Raw genomic sequence first — 18,713 nt, 5'->3', positions numbered from 1 at the left:
TTGCCAGTCGGTGTGGCTGCTTCAAGAAACAACACAATCTCCTTCCATAGCTTGCACATATTTTATCATTTCAGTGTTTACTGTCGTCAGTTGCTGGCCAACATGTTTAAGAAACCACAAAAACTCATACCATTGTTAGCACCTCTTTACCATTTCACTGTTTACTGCCATTAGCAATTTGTCATCTCATATATTTGCTCTGAGGTTCTCACCCGCTAAACATCAAACACATCCCCAGGCGAAGAAAGATGCAAGTTTTCAGGATTTACTCTGAAGACACTGACAGCATAATCGAGATACACAAGGAGTCATCTGATCAGCTCAATATGTCAAGCGAGATGAAAGAGATTAAAAGCGCTTTAGATCCAGGCAGGAAAGCGGAAAGATTACAGAGAATATCACAGTAACATTAGAGTGCAAAGGGGATGAATATCTCAGCTGTTACATACCCTTGATAACATTTGCTGAATTACAACGAAGATGATGATTCTTTTTTCTTTATTAAAGAGTAGACAAATGGATATGATTATCCTCATAATTCGCCTCGTCGTTGTTTAAGGATTATGTTGCACTTAGCTAGCTTATACTGACAGCGCCCAAAGAACAAATCATGTACGCGAAGCTCGACATACTTGTAAAAAATGAGAGGGGGAAAGAAAATTGTGATTTTACCCGACCGTTTAGTTGTGAGTTTGTGGTCATTAGACAACCATTTGGGCTGAAAGAAAAAGATCGCCAGCACAGAACCTCTTGCATGCAACACGGCCATGATAAGGGAAGATTTAGAGGAATTTCGATCACAACAGGTACTTGGTTCTCTTTTATATTGTGGACAACATGCATTACATGATGTAGGAGGCATTTCACAGCACACAGAATGGCTCTGAAGACTTTTTAGCAAGATAACAATACTTTATGGAATAAATAACGCCACACGTATGAATCTCTGTATAAGAATCAACACTGGGAGAGAAGAGGTGAAAAACAGGCCAGAACCTCAGGCGATACATGCCAATTGAGTTGCAAGGTGTAGGTAGCGGAGTTCAAGTAACGCAAAGATTCTCCGCTGACTTGGTTAGCGAAAAAGAAGTTCTTCATTTTGAGTTATAAGACGTCATCGTACGGTAATTCAGAAAACGCATTAACTTTCAAGAGGCGTAATTGACTTTGAATTTATTGATGCTATCATTTTTCAAGGATCAACGCGTATTTTCTTCATCGTGCTTCAGTGGCATGGCATTTCATTTTCAAACTTCTTCACGCTGACCTAGACCGATAGGAGAGTCGTCGCCTGTTAATTCTAGGCAAAGAGACAGCCCATACATTTGACCACGTAATTGGCCTATCTGGCTATCACGATGAGTGATCCTGTACAAGACCATCGAGTTAATTTGCTCATTCGCATATGCCTACGCGTGGTTACTGAAGTTTAGGCCACTCTGTCTAGACGTGCCCAGCCGATCGATTTGCCTAAAGATATAAAGTGGATGATCCAGTATGTACAAACAATTTCCTCAAGATATTCTACATTCAAAGGATACATTTCCAAGACATCATTTCTAAAGCGAGACAAGGAGATGTAACCACAAGAAATGTTTAAGACCTGACTTTGCTATGGCAACGTCAACAAACGTACACTCGAATCACATGGATGTATTCTTCTGTAAATGAACGATTTCTGCTTCAGCTACTTCGTTATTTCTCACCGATACATATCATATTATATGATTTTGCCTTCAAATTTCTTGGCAGGCGTCATCCTATCAAAGCTTGCAATTATTTTCTCTACATTTGTAAAAGACTTTGAGCTTGGCTTTTTGGCGAACCCAAATATGTGGTCTGTATCAGTGACAACAGTTTAAGCAAATGTCTTATAATGAAACAAAGTTCTACGAATATTTCGCCAGTCACATTGTTCTTTCCTTTCGACATCGTGTCATACTTCTCACAAGAAAATGCTTCTATCACAAACAAACATGATGTACTAAGATGTTGGGGAAAATATCCTCGGAGCGGAAATACAATTTTTGAGCGACTTCATACGGCCTGATTAATTATATGTTGCTCCTTTGATGCTCGGAGAAAAACAACAGCGCACCAAATATCCTTAGTTTTCGTTGAGATCTTATCGTTTACAAAGGTAGCAGATAGTAATGCTTCATCTCTTCTAGAATTGGTTATTCGTCAATGTCTTTAGAATTAGCTGTGTGCGACAAATGCTTGTTACTGTACGTCTTTCATCTGTACTTTGTGAAATCGCGAATTATTTGTTGCATGAATGGCAATCCGGCTTTCTTGCTACTTTTTATGGAACTTAAGCTTTTGTACGTGATTTTTTCATTGACGTTTGTAGGCAGATGAAACGCTTGCATCGGATGAAAACTTACTTTGAATGATTATTACTGTGAGTTAAAAATGGTTTTTGTTAGAATGGCAATAGTTCGGCATACAGATGTATGGAAACATTGACCAATTCGTGCTTAAACGTACCAGGCGGCAGCGAATGATGCGGTGGCCCTTGCTCAGTGATACCAACTCCACAGTGAGGTTGTTACAAGCATTGAATGGTTTCGTGTCTGATCGAGGTTGTTTGTCATCTGACTTGCAAATCCATTTTCCTCTTGTCTTGAAAGCCTGTTTCGCCAAACAGGCTTTCTATGACCAAACTTCCAGCTTGTTATAAACGACGTGGGTGACAATAGTAATCCCTTCTTATTCGATATATCTGCAAGTTTCAATACTTGTATAACTCATTGTGACAGCCGATAATTGAACCTTAAGTTGGATAGAAGCATTAATTACCATCACCAGTGGCGTCAAAAGCCTCCTATTAAGAGAATACCTTATTAACCATCCCTATACAATCTGAAAGCCTTCATAATCTGATAAACACAGGTAGACGTTTCCCGACATCATATTATACTTCTAACGCTGTTTCAGGGGGTCGATATTGGTTAAAAATCTACCAGAATCCATCAGAAAGACAATGTTCGGTTTCATATTCAGTATTGGTTAAAAATCTACCCAAATCCTATACCGCATCTTTTCTGCCATGTCTGCACGAGGGCTGCTACCAGCCAGCGAATGACATCGATGAACCAATTGAGGGCGGGCGGTCAAGGTGATTGTAATACGGAAAGGTTGCTAGTCAATTGACCTGCCTGCATGCAATTCATGTCGAACGCAACTTAATCAACGTAAACAACATGTTTTTAGATGATGCGTAATCGGCATTCTGAGTCTAGTGTGTCAAAACGCATAGAACATGTCGTATGCGAGACAACAACTGGATTCCCCTTGGCTTCTAAACTAATCATTCTATCGCAATCCCCAATGATGCTTCCTAAAACAACAACCCCGATTGACAATCAAAATCAAATCACTTTCCTCCTTCTAAGCTACGATAAAATATCCCTTGAGCAAGAAGCCAACTGCTAATGGAAGGCGTTCAAATAGATGATTCAAGTGATTTGGATCTAACGAAATTGTGGAGTGCTTCCAGCAGAAACAAATCTTTTAAATTGTTATGAGCTGCCTGTAACAAATCGTATGTATTGGTCCTGTTTGTAACTTGAATGAGCCCATTCTCCAAGCAGATCAAAGGATATCCTCCCTGACAACACACATCTTCATTACACCATGATCTTGAGGTCCCGGATGTGTCACACTCGGCAGCCGCTTGGCGGAATTTGAATACCACAGAACCTACAAACACGCGGAACACATTGACACAAACGAATCATGTGTAAGGCGCCGGGTCCTGTGAATCAATTGATTCTGAGTTGATCTATCCCTTTGATTTTGGTATCTTCAAGCACCTGTGTCTGCTCCACGAATCGTGGAGTAGCGGATTCAAAATGGCGATCTGTGTTGGCAGTCATGAAACGATGAAGGTATGCGGCTGCGCAGGAGTCTATAACGAGCCGCTTATTGGAGAGGGATTTGATAAATCAACTGAGAATAGCAGGACTTAGCCATGAATCAGTTTGCATCACTTTGAGATGGAGTTTTAAAGTGGATTTAAATGACAAAGATGTATCTAGTGCCACGGGACTGGATTTAAACTTTAGTGGGCGTGGAGAGATAAGAGATGAAAAGAACAGTTTACGATGACGGGAGATTGATATTTGATGAACGAGATTGATATCGAAAGTTTCTATTAAGTTCCTTATTTAATCTTAGTGCACTCGCATACAGAATACCCTCGTGTGGTAGATATCTGCGCCCTTCATTTGAATGTTTCAGGTATGAGTTCATCTGACTAGTAGAGTTAAATAACATCCCAATCTCGCTTTTCCTCGCTTTCTATCCATGCCTCTCATATTGACAATTCAAATTCTCAAAGCTAAATCTGGACTTGTGAAATGAACCAAGTTGTTGCTGGCATTCAGTGGGGAACAAGGAGCAAAGCCGCGAGAGTTGATCATTCGAACTGTTAACATTTGAGACCTGATGTAGAAAACTCGAGGATTTGGCAATGGACAATGCTTTATGAGCTCGGATAAGCTTTTTTAAAAGGTCTATCTTTTCGTTACTTACTTACGTCACTCATCAGTCAAATTCGAATTGATGCCTTCTCTTATCAAGTGTTGGGTCGGTGCCCAGAACCTGGAAGCTATGGTGATGCGTCTTCCCGAAGAAAAGACGAACTGTTAAAACGACTGGTACATGATTAATATCAACTCGTTTGATTGATAGTGATTCGCTTGCAAAGTTTATTTAACGCCTACGATGTGACGAGAATGATGACTTGGTTTACTTAACTTGAATTGTGGAAACTGAAGTACACTCTGATTCAAGGCGTTCGAATCGGGCAACTCCGAAGGATGTTTCAAATCAGTGCGTTTAGTTCAAGATTACTGTTTTTGATGCTCATTTGCGAAACCGCCTCCAGAGAAGACCTCGCCAGCGTATGCAGTGATGCACTTACAAAAAGAGTTGTATCAACAATACCTTACATATCAATGCACTTGGGAATGATTCATTCTTGGCATTCTCACCACAGCCATCGTCATAACACAGGGTTTGTTTATTTTCGTGCGAAAGCATTTTCCATTTCATCAGAAAGTATTACAACGTTGCCACAACAGTACCAAATCATTCGTGACACGCTTCATCGTGTAGGTACCAAGGAATACCCTGAATGCCATTCATTTGCAATGGTATTGTTATCAGATCTAGGGTATCACTCTCACGGTGGTTTAGCATGCTGATATTGCCTAGTCTTTCATTAGTTTGAGCGACGGAAGGAAATTACGTGTAGCCATTGCTCAAGCGATAAGACGAACCTGGAATATCGTTGTCTGGAAAGAGTTGAGGATTTATTATTCTCAGACAGTGACAGCCCTATCGGATCCTGTCATATTGAATGCCCCTCCCGTTAGCTCGATGGAACAACTAATGCGGCCGAGTAGCTCAAAAGAACCTTATCCAAAATTGTCAAGAAACTGTCAATATAAAGCTTCAATACTATTGATTACGAGTGTATGAAGTAGCCGTTGTGGCTGAGCCAATATTGCAATGAGATACCTTTTTGCGTAAAGTGTTAGATTATTGTTAAAGCACTCCACCTGCCTGTGAATGATCTATATACCGGAAATTAATCTGTTCATATGGTATAATGTTACTACCTCGGTATGATCGGCACGTGGACCAAACTATAGTCATGCTAGTCTACTGATCAATGATATAAATTGGTCATAACAGTAAAATACCTGACTTATGAGAAATATCTTAAGCAAAAGCTCTTTATCCCATAATGGTGATCATTTTTCTTACCGATACCCCATGTAGAAGCCATTTTAAAATCAATGTCCCGTTTAATCAGCCAATTCACGTACAGGACATCAAAGAGTACTGTGTCCCAATCAGTTCTCCATCAAGAATCATCCGTGATCTCGACCACGACCACTGAATGTATCGAAAAGAAAGGAAGTGAAATTGCATCTCCGATCTGTATCAATTTAATCTCTCAACGATGAACAGTTCGCAGGCAAAGTTTACAAAAAAGCGAAGCCATCGGAAAATCGGTTATTGTAACTGCGTATCCATTTCTATTAGCCCGGGTCTTTGATGTTCTGACTCAGAGTTAGTCGATGTTGACATTTGTAAACTACAAGTTCTATAGAATCTGTTGCCCCAAGAATGAACATTTTTGAATCTGTTGCCCCAAGAATGAACATTTTGGTAAGTAGTGGTCTGATTCTATGAAGTATCAGATTTCATTGCCAAAAAGATAAAATGACATGCAACAAAAAACAAATCAAAATCGATATTAGAAAATCAATGTTCAAAAATATCGTTTGATCGGTGTGGCGACGCATAGAAAATCGATCCCAGCTCTAGTCTACCATAACGATCAAAGACAAAGTGTTGAACATCTAATAGGTTTTTTATCCAATTCATCCTAGTCTTTTCGTAAAGTGTCACTGAACCAGTTCATTAAATAGCATTTTCGTCGTCAGTGATCCATACTGCATCGAAAGAGTCGAACCGAATCACAATCTGCACCGAAGCGAAAAACGCCCAGCGGTGCTAAATCAAATATTCTAATCTTTCTTGGCTGCACTGAGTCAGAAATCGCTTTATAGTGATGGTTGCCACTTCAAAGATTAATAAAGACACAGATTGGCACTGAACTTAATATTGCAGCAAAAACGACCTGCACGCATTGCTTCAGGTTAAAATTCATCACCCTATACGATTTTCCTGTACGACTTAGAGTTTCGTGTCTACCCATTTCCATTGGCAACAAGTCGATGGAAATCAGAGCTAAATGGCCCATTTCTGGACAATTCATTATTTTGAAGATAGATCGTGAATCCCTTCATGATGCTTGCTGTCGATTAACCAATAGATGTATTGCCACAATGGCCACGGGTGGAAAAAAGCTAAGTACCTTGTTCCTGGAATGGTAATTTAGTGACCGTAATGTCGATCTGGTTGTAAGGTCAGTCACGATCTACGTGATGTTGCATCTTCATTGCATCTTCTTGCTATTGGTAAGTACCTTGAAAACTGTACTCTTAGAAAGAAAGAACCCACTAACGGTTTTCCATTTGGCTGAAAATCATCAACGGGGTACGTATTTGTGTTGCCGAAAACCCTTTAAAGGTAGTGTAATGTCTAACTTTGACTCTCCACACTTGTAAAAATAAGGGTTTTGCCAGCTGTTTTCTTAACTGAAGTGGATATAGTAGTGCCACATTGCCTTAATTGCTGCTGGACAGCAATGACATGCTACATGAGAAAAAAACCCGCAACATGAGCCAATGTGCTATTTGAGATATCCCTTGGTGTATTCGTGGACACGATCACATCAACGTCAAGTCTTGACTAATCATGTCAACATTACGAGTTCAGACATGTAGCTTATGCGGTGGGCGGCTGATTAAGATTCTGCTTCGTCTAGCTGAAGGAACAAGTGTTGCATTCATTCTGCTTGCATAAAGTCACCTTTTATCAACAGTCTCAGTAGGAAGACTATCTGGATAGCATATTTCAGAAGACCTCGTGATTCCTTTTCAGCTTGGCAGCTTGTTACCTGCAACCGATTCCTGTGAACAGTTTTAGAATTCTCAACTTTGATCTGCTTATTTGTTTTCTGAATTTGATCTAACCAGATTAACTAAACCCTGTGATTATGCATTATTAGAATATTACTCATTTTCTGCAAGTTCGTCAATATGAGTACGAGTTGACAACTCAATTTTAGTGAACTTCAACTTGTTCAAATCCATCGAGCAGCACTTTAATAATAAGCTGCTCTTAAAAGTTAAATCAAATAATGCTTTGATCTTAATCACATTAGGGCACATTTCATAATAAGATTACGATCCGCTTTCGGAGCAAAATAATAATTTGTCAGTAATTCACTTCTACGATCTGCCTACATGATTTCCTTTGGGTTTGGGAAACGATTCATAGCTCCATCATCAATTCAAATGAAAATGCAATACTTTGAAGTTTTCATTGTCAGGCATTGCTAATAAGAGCTCGAAGGACGAAGACATCTTTAGCAGTCAGCGATGCTGATAAATATACTGACAGATTTGAATCTTCGGCGATTGTGTTGCGATTCCCGTTGGCTGAACACGTAGGCCATGTTTCACATTGCCCGTTTCCAGAATATAACAGAGTGTATATAGTTCGCTTCTCGTAGATTTCAATAATGGTCCCAACATCATCAAAGTCAATTTGACCAGCAGCTTCAGCGGTTGACCTCGACGCTCAATCACGACTAAGTGTATCGTCCGTCTACAAATGACCATGTGTCATTCAGAGTAAGGACTATCTTCCCCACCTCAACCTCCTCGACGACCACCACGTAAACATGCCATATATGAGTGCCAGCAAATTGGCATCCTGAAGGCTAATGTGACCAGAAGGAACTTGCCCACCGAAAGACATTCTTGTTGGCCAAACATCAGAGCTTCGCGTCTCATTTCCTTTGATGACATTTTAGTAATAATGTCATGCAGCTTGACCCTAGTACAATTTCGTTATTTGTGTCGATCTATCGCGGCTGAGGTGAAGCCAACACGTACTGATGGCGTTAATACATGCTGGTTGTTGTTCCAAGTGAACGCGATGAACGGATATTAGCATCAGACTTGGGTGTTTACACTATTGTCATTTGAGGTTACAAATTTCTGACTTCTTTGTGGATGACATGTCTCCGAGGACTGATAATTCTGGGCGCTCACATTTTTTTTTGTACTGGCTGTGTTGTTTGTTTGTTTCATTGCAGCCGAAATATTCACCCATGAACTTATTTGGAATAAGTTGATATACACTACGATTTCTCCTCAAGGGACGTTATATTAACTAAGACATTGCTTTGTGAAAGGGCATTAAAATTGCGATGCATCGTCCAGTTGTCTTGTACTCATGCATATTCATCCAAAAAGAATTTTACAATAAATGAATACCCCACATTCCTGAGCCATCTGTATTCTGATACCTTACCCCGCTCAAAGTATCGCCTCGTGATTGATCTAAGAGGTATCCAACGTATCTCAATATCGCTAGTAGAATCATGGATAATATCTGCGGAAGTCGGGGTAAAGCCTGACGTGTTCTCCCTCCTGCCGCAGGATAACGGAAGCATACAGATTACCCATCTTCTCACTTACTTAGCATATTGGGAGACAGCGATACTGTTGGCTTGACGGACTCCTGGGGTGTTCTCCGAGGGATTAGCAAGCCAGTATAGCTGACAAACTTGTATCAGCTTATGCGGGCTTACTGCATGAGGGTTTGAGAATTGCCACCTTACCAAAGCTTCTGGCTTTTCCTGCAACTAGGAATAAGCTCTCGCCCACTACCATAGTTTGGTTGGAAGCAAGTGACAATGGGAATTTCTAGTAATCTACAGCTTAGTAGTTGATATGTGTAATTATTGGTTGGTATAAACAAGTACAAATGCTTTGGGTGTCGACGCTGGACCAGATTCTAGCATTGCCAGAACAGGTGGTATTCGCCATTGTTACCTTCCACTGTAAAAAATAACACATAAAGGTAATTGGCAATCATGGAAGAACAATGACCGACTTAGCTATGGTCACTGTGTCACCTCGCCACGACCCCAGTCCAATTTGGGATCTGATGCAATAGCCACGCACACAAAGGATTCACTTGAGATTTATTGCACAGTTACTAATTAGCTACAGGAACAATGCCGACTATTACGTACTGAGCTTTTTCTCCGAGCTGCTATTTGCAACTGTAGGGGCAACAGAATTTCACGCTGACAATTGACCATTGACGTCATGTAAACCTGCCGCGAACCCGGCCCAAGGTTGTCTTTGAGACACAGGCTAAGTAACTGTAACGACAGAAATAGCACACCATCACAACATAATGACTGCTATTACGTGATATGAATTTTCCCCGGCTTTTTGCAGGCTGAGACATGCAAAACGGCTGAAAATCACGTCAAAACATTTAGCTATTGTCACGTAATCTTTCAACGACCACAGTCAAACTGTGCAAAGTTGCTTGATTGGTCGACTCTATATAAACTGTCCAAGCTAAGTAATTGAAAACACGGTGATGTCACGTTATTAGCGACGGGAATTCACAGCTATTACGTGATCGGATTATTTTGCTCATTACCTGGCTGTTTTCGTTGTTGTTGTTGTTTTGCATGAGTAGAGAAATTGACTGAGTTGTTTGATTGAACACACATAAAGCACTGACACGATCAGTATGCTTGAGGCTCCTAATATTTGCCATCAAACGCTCGCCCAATCCGGTCATGGCAAACAAAAAGTGAACAAACTCTCTCTCCGAGTGATATAACTTGCTACTATCATTACGACACAGACGTTCCCATGACACTCTTGTAATAATGATACGAGCGTACCGTGTAATCTCAGCATTGTACACGCGATGATGAGTAACGTGACGAGAGCTAGGGTAAACCATGTTTTAAAACGAGCTGAGATCGGGTTGTTCTCGTAATAAACAAAGATGTTATGATACTTGGTATTCAGGAACCAGATACCTTAGTAACCGAAGCAGTAATTGATTTCACGTCCTGACATTCGATTATTTCTCTTCCCACAAGAGATATAGCTGGGCTGCCAATTATTGTCTTTTGGCTTGGCAGTGAAATGACCAATATGACGAGCTCACAAGCTATACACATAACATTTTTGACTTCTGGATTTAAATACCCTATCTTTTGTTCAACAACGCCATACACGACGATAATACTGCTAAATGTACACACTTGACGACATTTACTTAACAGAATCAATGGATACTAATGGTTAAGATGTTACGATTGAAATATGATAGGACCATTAGTCAAGTAGACATCAAAGTTTTTAAAGAACTTAGTGCTTCCAGCTACATTTTAAAGTAGGGCCTACTGTAGTCCTATTCTTTCTCAAAAGCATGTCAGGCATTGTAAAACTTCTCCCTGTTCCTCCAATTATGTAATGCCTAGGGGAGCCTGAACCATGCTCTACTTTGTTGTCTTCGAAACAAGCTCATAATGACAATGATACACTGATGAAAGTTCACTTGGAATTATACCTTAAGTTTTCCCAGTTAAGTCGTTTGAGGACTATTCTCAACGAGAACGCTGCGATAATATCACTTTAAATCATATGTGACATTTGCGTTTTGTCTTCCTCTTTAAAACTCGAGCTACCTTCAAGCACGAACAAGAAACAACAACTCGGTATGACGAAAGCGTGTCAAACAGTTCATTTCTTTATCAAGGAAACGTGCCATTCTTACGTTGCAGGAAACTTCAACACTTTTTAAAGAATGAACGTTAAGCTTGTACGTGACATTTTCATATTATTCTTATCGCGGTGAAATTTAACGAAGAGAAATGATAGTTTTTATTCTGTTGAATGGATATTTGAAGACCGCTGAATCTGCTGAGGGAAAGTACTTCACGTCGTCAGGAATTGCTAGCTATGTCTTTAGCAGCTGTAGGCAAGTCTTGAAGAGCTCTCGCCAAGACTGGTGAAGAGGTTTCAAATTTTAACACGGAATAGATATTAATAGCGTCCAACATATCCTCATACTTTATTTAGAGGGCATAAGACCAGCTGCATGTAAGTTCCATGTTTCAAACTGGCTTACTGGCAATATTCATATATTAACCTTCATTGTCTGCATGTCAGACTGCTGTCTTCGTATGTAACGAATTCTTGCACTCTGAGTGTACTCTCCATTCTAAGAGCCCCAAGGGTAAACTACATTGTTCTTTGGAGCAAAAAAACACCTTCCCAACCACTAATCGTATTAAGAACAAACGTGGAAGAACGGCTGGATGGCAATTTCATGGAGCAGGCGGGTTGGGTTTTATATCCTATTTAGTTTGGTCACGATCGTTGCTTGTAAAGGGATGAAGAATGTCCCAGTGGTTGAGCTTGTCAGATGAGATAAGGGTCCTGCTGCAAAACATTCGATAAATCGATGATTGATCATTTTAGTCGTACATGTAGATTGAAGTTGTTTTGCTTTTGTTCAAAAAAACTCTGTGTGATCTATTGGGAATTACCGTGCCGTTTAACATGCTAGATATATAACAGATTCGTATCGGATTCCATTTTGTGTACCCCAGCCTCGAGGAATAACATCAGTCGGATAGTGGGAATTTTATATTTGAATTATGAGGAATTCCCTTAACACAATAGAACTACCATAAAATAATCATAGAAATGTCAATAACTAACCAAAATAGACAATGCAAAAAAATCAAGGAATATTGGGCTTTTCCACTCGGTCACAGACATATACTGTGACCAGGACTCTGGTGGTAAGAAGAGGAATCGAATTACACTGACATGACTAAAGTATTTACTATTCCTTTGATCGTCAACTTGAAAGAAATGTGATATAATCGTCATAAAAAACAAAATAGAGCATCCTTCCCACCTCCTCTTGAAACCAATACTTCGATCTATTAATAAATCCGATCTATTAATTCTGATCCAAAATAGACATTGATATAAATATCCATACATTTAACGATTTTGGATCAAATTTGATTGGAGATGTAAACACGTCATATGATATTTTTTTGTTGGATTTATCGGTGAGATGAGTTGGAAAAAGAACCAACATGACTCTAATCGATGATCGGTCGTCCTGTCTATAATGATAAGTAAAACTTGAAGTGAATCTTGTTAAAGAAGATGTTGCTTTTTATCTTGTTATATTTGACACGCTCTAGGAAAAACTAATCGCTCGAGGATGTTGATCCAATGTTTGAAAAGAAAAAAGTCGAAAATAATGTGTGTGCGATTATGATACAAGCAAACCAAGCACTTGAGTGACGATCTCTATCAAAGGCTAATCAGTTATTTATTGTATAGTTCAACGTTATATGGGCTGACATCCATCATGACTATTAAATAATTCAGGAAAACGGGCAGCTAAAACCAACTGGAACGTCTGGAAGTCAAACCAATTATCTATGACTCTGAGAGCAAGACTAGACGATTTTTTCGCAGTTCTTGAATACTGGGGATCAGCATAGGATCACGAAAACAGTTTTCCATCTATAGTACGTTTCTTCAGCTGACATCCATCATGTCGTCTACAGTATATAGGTCCGCAAGCAGTCATGGCTAACTTCTGGTTGGGGTGATAAAACAGGAAGAATGGGGGCTACGTCTTTTCTAAAGTTATTCCAAGGTATTGTCAACTTGTCAGCTGTTTCATGCTGATACCAGTCAGCTCCATATGGCATTAAAAGAACATTCTGTGATCTCCTGTGTTTCGAGGAACTATCATCTGATAAGCCGCAAGAGGTAATCAGGGAGAGGACAGTAGCACGGCCATTATTTCCTCGTCGACATTGTTCGAATGACAAAGGCAAGAGAAAAAATCCGAAAGCTATCTTCTGCACATTTTAATGGATGTCCATTTCTATTGAAAAGCAAAACTTAGATAAGACAGTTATAGCAAGGAAAGCAATGTGCAGAAACCAAGCCATTTAGCATCTCATTGTTTTGAATAGAAATGTGTGGTGTCTCAAGATTTTTCTACGAAGAAGAGTGAAAAAGATTTGTGTGCCAACGGCGAGAGCAGCAATGATTAAAATATTTCTGCGAGTGACGATCAAATATTAGGATGAACGCCTTGACATCGTATTGTGCAACACACACTTCCTAGTTAGTAAAATGTCAAGGAACTTTCATCTCTGAGATGGTACATACATGTGACATTTTTAATCACTCGTTACTTCGCCAAATCCTTTGCAATATTTAGAGATGAACATTTCAAATTTACCAGAGTCTAGTGGCTTCGAATGTCAATCTTAGACAGTGAGGACGTTGCACTGAGCTGCCATTCAAGTTTTGTAACTTACTCCAGTTTTCGTTGTGTCACAGCAGTTTTTCACCTGGCTAATGACGATTATTACTAACCTTGTCTCTACTTCAACAAAACTTGCTGTAAAAATGGCGACCTACCGATATTCAGTTTTCAAGGCCAGAAGATCATCACGTGATGACACCGAGATAAAGCTCATAATGGACCACCGTTGATGAAACGATACATTAGTAAATAACTTTGACAACAGCCTTACATTTGGTGGCTTCATCTCTCATAACTAATGTACCGAAAGATATCTCAAGGGAATTCGAGTTCTGTCTTGAATGACTCTATCATAAAGAAAGGATCGGTGCAACCCATTAGTGCAAGTCTCCACTAATCATGGTGGACCTCTTTCGATGACAGTCTAACTATATCATGATTGTGACCTAGGATTTGGCAACAGACGTATTTTATTCAAACATTTGGTAAATACACACACTAAATACTTGTCTTTCTGTCTCATACCAATCAAACTTGCAAAATGATGAATTTCAAGTGTAAGAGTGAAAGTAAGGCAACTTAAAATGTAATTAGGCGTCACTCTGGTGACTGGATGTTGCTTTTCGCCTTGCCTCGTGAATAGTTTGGTGGAGCAATCTTATGGAAGCAGGCTTTTCGTTTGTAATGAATAGCTTGACATTTCTCTGCATGAGCTTACATTTTACGACTTCTGTCATGTTTGTAACCTCGATGCAGGATCCGTTCCTAATTTCTTCTCATCGATTGTCACCTCCAGCAAAAATGGGATCAGTGGCTAACCGGCCAAATTGCCATGGATACACTGCCACCAGTGTCGCATCTTTGCCCCCAAAGTTACTCAGATTTCTTATTATACGTAGCTTTGGATTACTTATGAATACAGCCTGGATTTCTGTTAGCTACAGAATCGTTTCTATTACCACTGATACTCCACGGTTCAACAGAATATCAGTCACCCTTGAGGGATTGCTCACATCTATCACAGTCCCAAGCGAGGAAAAGCCGTGATTAATACGTCTTCTCCGGCATTCGGAAAATAAGATTAAGGTGTAACTTGTTTGCGTTGACAGTAAATCCGGGAGACAGGAGCAGAGGATGAACTCAGTGGGTGATATTGTGGATAAAAGGAAGGATAACGGGGCAAACAGGAGATGTCCCCGAGGCAGATGGCTTGTGATAAGCTGTCGAGACCTTCAGAGATGATATGTCATTGTTGAGCATTACCTTAGACATGTTATATCTTTGAACATATATTTGATGGTTAATCCTGCAGGCTGGAAAGTGCGAACCAAGAAATCAATGAATGATGTTAATAAGGAAAAGATAGCTACTGGTAAAGAGGGAAACAGTCATTAAACGTTTTTCTCGGTATTGCCCCTGGGATTTTCAGGGACGAAATAATCATGTTGGATGTGATAAATCACAGCGTCTTTCAAACATATCTCCATCAATAGCTATAAGGTTTACTGTGATTGTTGGACATGGTGAAGCTGGATGAAAGGATGGTCTACAAAAATGAAAGCTCAACACTTATCAAAAACGGTTTCCCAACGAAATGCCAGCTGAGTTAATGATGTTTGCTAAAAGGTAAAATGCTGGCACGAAAATTCATTTACATAGTAAGTTCACTAAGTCCACTAACGTGTCGTACATTGCAGAACGAAAAAGGCACGAACCATCCAATAACTGAATTCAACAAGTAATAAAATCCGCCGATTTCAAATTGCCATGCCAACAAATTCTACTAATGCTCAATAAACGCTTTGGGAATGCCAATACCATTAAAATATCTCCATCACAAGGGAATGTGGTAAATCCGCATCCGCCCAACACAATGTTTCTTTTTGTGCTCAGAGATGCCGGGCTGGTTAGTCAACACATTTACTCATTAAACTATGCTTGGTATTGCAGTAGGATTTTGAGTTGTAGTTCAGAGAATGTGTAAGTGGAGTTCCCTTCCCAAACGATAGTTTGTTAGACTTCACCCAGTCCAGATATTGTCAATAAATCAAGTCATGTAAGAAGTACAACAAACTATAGGACGATTACCACCATACTATCTGAATTAACATGTGGTAAGTTACTGTACGTGAGATGTGATCATCTTATCAAGACAAGTCCCTTTTGCTTGAAGAGCAACCCGTAAGTCTTCCGAAAAAAATAAGAATGCTAATTACAAAGGAGATAACTTACCTAAGTTAATCGATACCGTCAACCTGAGCGTTACTATTCCAGCGAATATGAGCGTTGAGACCAAATAAACATACAGGAGTCTCCGTTTATAAAACTTATAAGCCAAACTTTCCCAAACCCTATTCTTAGCAGCAAACCTGATTCTATCCTTGAAGCTTAATTCGTTTAGTTCGTTGTCAACTGCACTGTCGTCTGGGTCTTTTGATTCTAAGCGTACATGCCTCGAATGATCTCTAAACATTTTCTGTTGCTTTGCCCTGGTTGCTCTGTGGGCTGCCACGGCCCGTTGCATGTGGAGACGGTATTTGTGGTTGTAGACGGGTTGCCTTTGAAATCGTGAGATGCTGGCCGGCGGCTTGCCGTGGATGGCTCGTATGAGTTCAATGGTGGCGGTTCCGTTAAACCCCGCAATTGTTAGAAACTACTAAACATAAGGGGCCAAAAGATGTATAGATTGCTTATGCTATCCAGCAATGTAACTAACTGAGCTGAGCGATACTGAGTTTGTATCACGCGTATCTGTTGAACATGAAGTTTGTTAATGTCGCCGCAGAACAACACATTAGTTAACTGTATTAGATATGTAAAAATTGATTATATATATACCAACTTTCAACTCCTGAACAGCATGCACTACCAGCAGAGAGAAAATGTGGAATGACTAAGTACGTGAAATGATAACTGTACAACTTGATAATCACTGGATCACGATATATATCGACCTTGACCTAGAAATTCGAAATACCATTCAAGGTCATGGCCCTTTCCACCACTCGACGCCGCCATCGTGAATTCCTCTGTGAGTAGTTTCATTTACATTTGAATCAGTTTATTGTTGTAATAAGCCATTTAAGACACGTTATAGACTGAATCAAACTTCGAGGAAGACATACCACCATTTGCAAGGAGCACCCATCAGCTGTTAAACGATATCCAGTGAGATCTTTCTCAAAGCAAAAAGAAGGAGTCAAAACAATCATTGGTAGTATAATTCCTTCACGAAGAATCTTGTCATACGATTATTTATGTTTTTTTCTTCATTGGAACTAGAATTGGTGAATAGCTTTGTCCATAAAGAAGATGCTTTAAGACTTAGTTTCAGCTACTATAATAATTAACGTCAGTGTCTGAGCAATCCGTCTTTGTGACCACAGTTTAAAAATGCCTGACAATATCGTTCTCGAACAGGTGTTGGTGAAATTGCTTTAAGTCGCAGGTATTGTGTCTTTCCTTTGCGTTTGCCAGTCGATTTCAGTGACAAAGAGCTTGCTTAACGGTTTATGAACGCGACCTGGTGCTTAATAGCCAACTCTTTATTGGTTGTGTGTTAGACTCTTAGGTCACTAAATGAAAATCCACTGGAGAGAAAGAATGAGTATCGTCTTGCTCGAAGCAACACTTTTCAATTCTGACTTTGACACCTAACAATTGGAGGGACAACCAATCGATTGGGTACACATTGTTAAGTAGCGCGCCTGAAATCCACAGTATCCGATTACGTACGAGGATTTAAACATTATCCGAAAAGTCACTTACAGTCGAATACACCATGAATGGAATCAATCAAAGCTGATATATCATACTACGACGAAGTTCTTTCGCACAGCAATTTCAAAATTGATAATCGACTACTCCCGAAGTTTCCCGAGAATGACTTCACAAATTTAAACAAATCCAACTAAATCATGGTGGATTGATACTTGGTTCGATAATGTCATCAAAGTGCATTGATTCCATTAGCCACGGCTAATTATAACCGTTAATATGATCACCAATATTCGCCTTGAACTTCACTTTGGTGTGTTCTTTGAAAGTGTAAGCAATTCCTCCTGAGAGATAGGAGGCCGGGCTATGACGTCCTGCTTCCCCTCGGGATTCCCTTGGATACCTGCAAAGAGAGTAACATGATGATAGTTTATATCACGATGGCAAGAACCACAGAGTTTACGCAGTAGTCATGGTGTCAACAGGAAACCTAAACTTGGCAATTTTCGTTTTATCTGTGCTGTGTCTACAGCGGTTATTTAATGAAATGTCATTCCTGTTAACCTTTTTTCGTCGTATACTGTAGCAAGGCCAAGTAAGACATCAACATCAGACAATGCAAAGGCGAATGTCGTCATGACACTCAGTCTATCAACACCAGGCAACATTTCCAAGTAATCGTAACAGAAAAGGCATCTCCATCTTTACAGACACAAGACAACACCTTACAGTGCCTGCCATTAATCTTAACATCAAAGAAGACTGTCCATATTACTCCCATTTCTTCGCCCGCAATGTTTATCCAAGTCAAAGTATTGAAAGTTTAATAATATCTTATTGTTTGCCCAATGAAGGATGGGCGGACGAATTGGGTTTACACAATGTGATAGGCAGACAGGTACTGATTTGTATTCAATGTTTACTTGAATAAAATTAAAATCTGCGGTTGCTTGATGAACTGTTTTTTTGCGCAATATCATCGTTTATCGCAATGAACTGGTCCTTTTTTAACACCAACACGTAAATTTTCGCGAGCGTTTTTTGCGGATTTGTGATATTCGCCAAAAAATATTGCAAAAAAAACCCTACTTCATTTGGAAAAAACGAACGAAAATTCGCGCTCGCCAACATAAAAATCGTGATGAAAAAAACTTTTAAAAATAAATTTTCGAAAATCTCATAAATAAGAGGCGCTCAAAACATAATGG

General features: G+C 39.7%; 1 protein-coding gene across 1 annotated transcript in view; it reads right to left on the bottom strand.

Annotated features, from left to right (window-relative positions):
- LOC135500868 (uncharacterized) overlaps positions 1–18,713 on the bottom strand; it is a 37,714-nt gene that overhangs the window by 12,513 nt on the left and 6,488 nt on the right. Inside the window, exon 2 of the mRNA XM_064792535.1 lies at positions 16,021–17,908. Within this exon, the coding sequence (XP_064648605.1) occupies positions 16,021–16,312 (292 nt within the window). The 5' untranslated portion in view covers positions 16,313–17,908. The remainder of the gene's footprint in view (positions 1–16,020; positions 17,909–18,713) is intronic.

Source organism: Lineus longissimus, chromosome 16, assembly GCF_910592395.1.
Source record: "Lineus longissimus chromosome 16, tnLinLong1.2, whole genome shotgun sequence".
NCBI classification, from domain to species: domain Eukaryota; kingdom Metazoa; phylum Nemertea; class Pilidiophora; order Heteronemertea; family Lineidae; genus Lineus; species Lineus longissimus.
The sequence above is the reverse complement of the archived record's forward strand: the minus strand, read 5'-3'. Positions and strand labels throughout refer to the sequence as shown.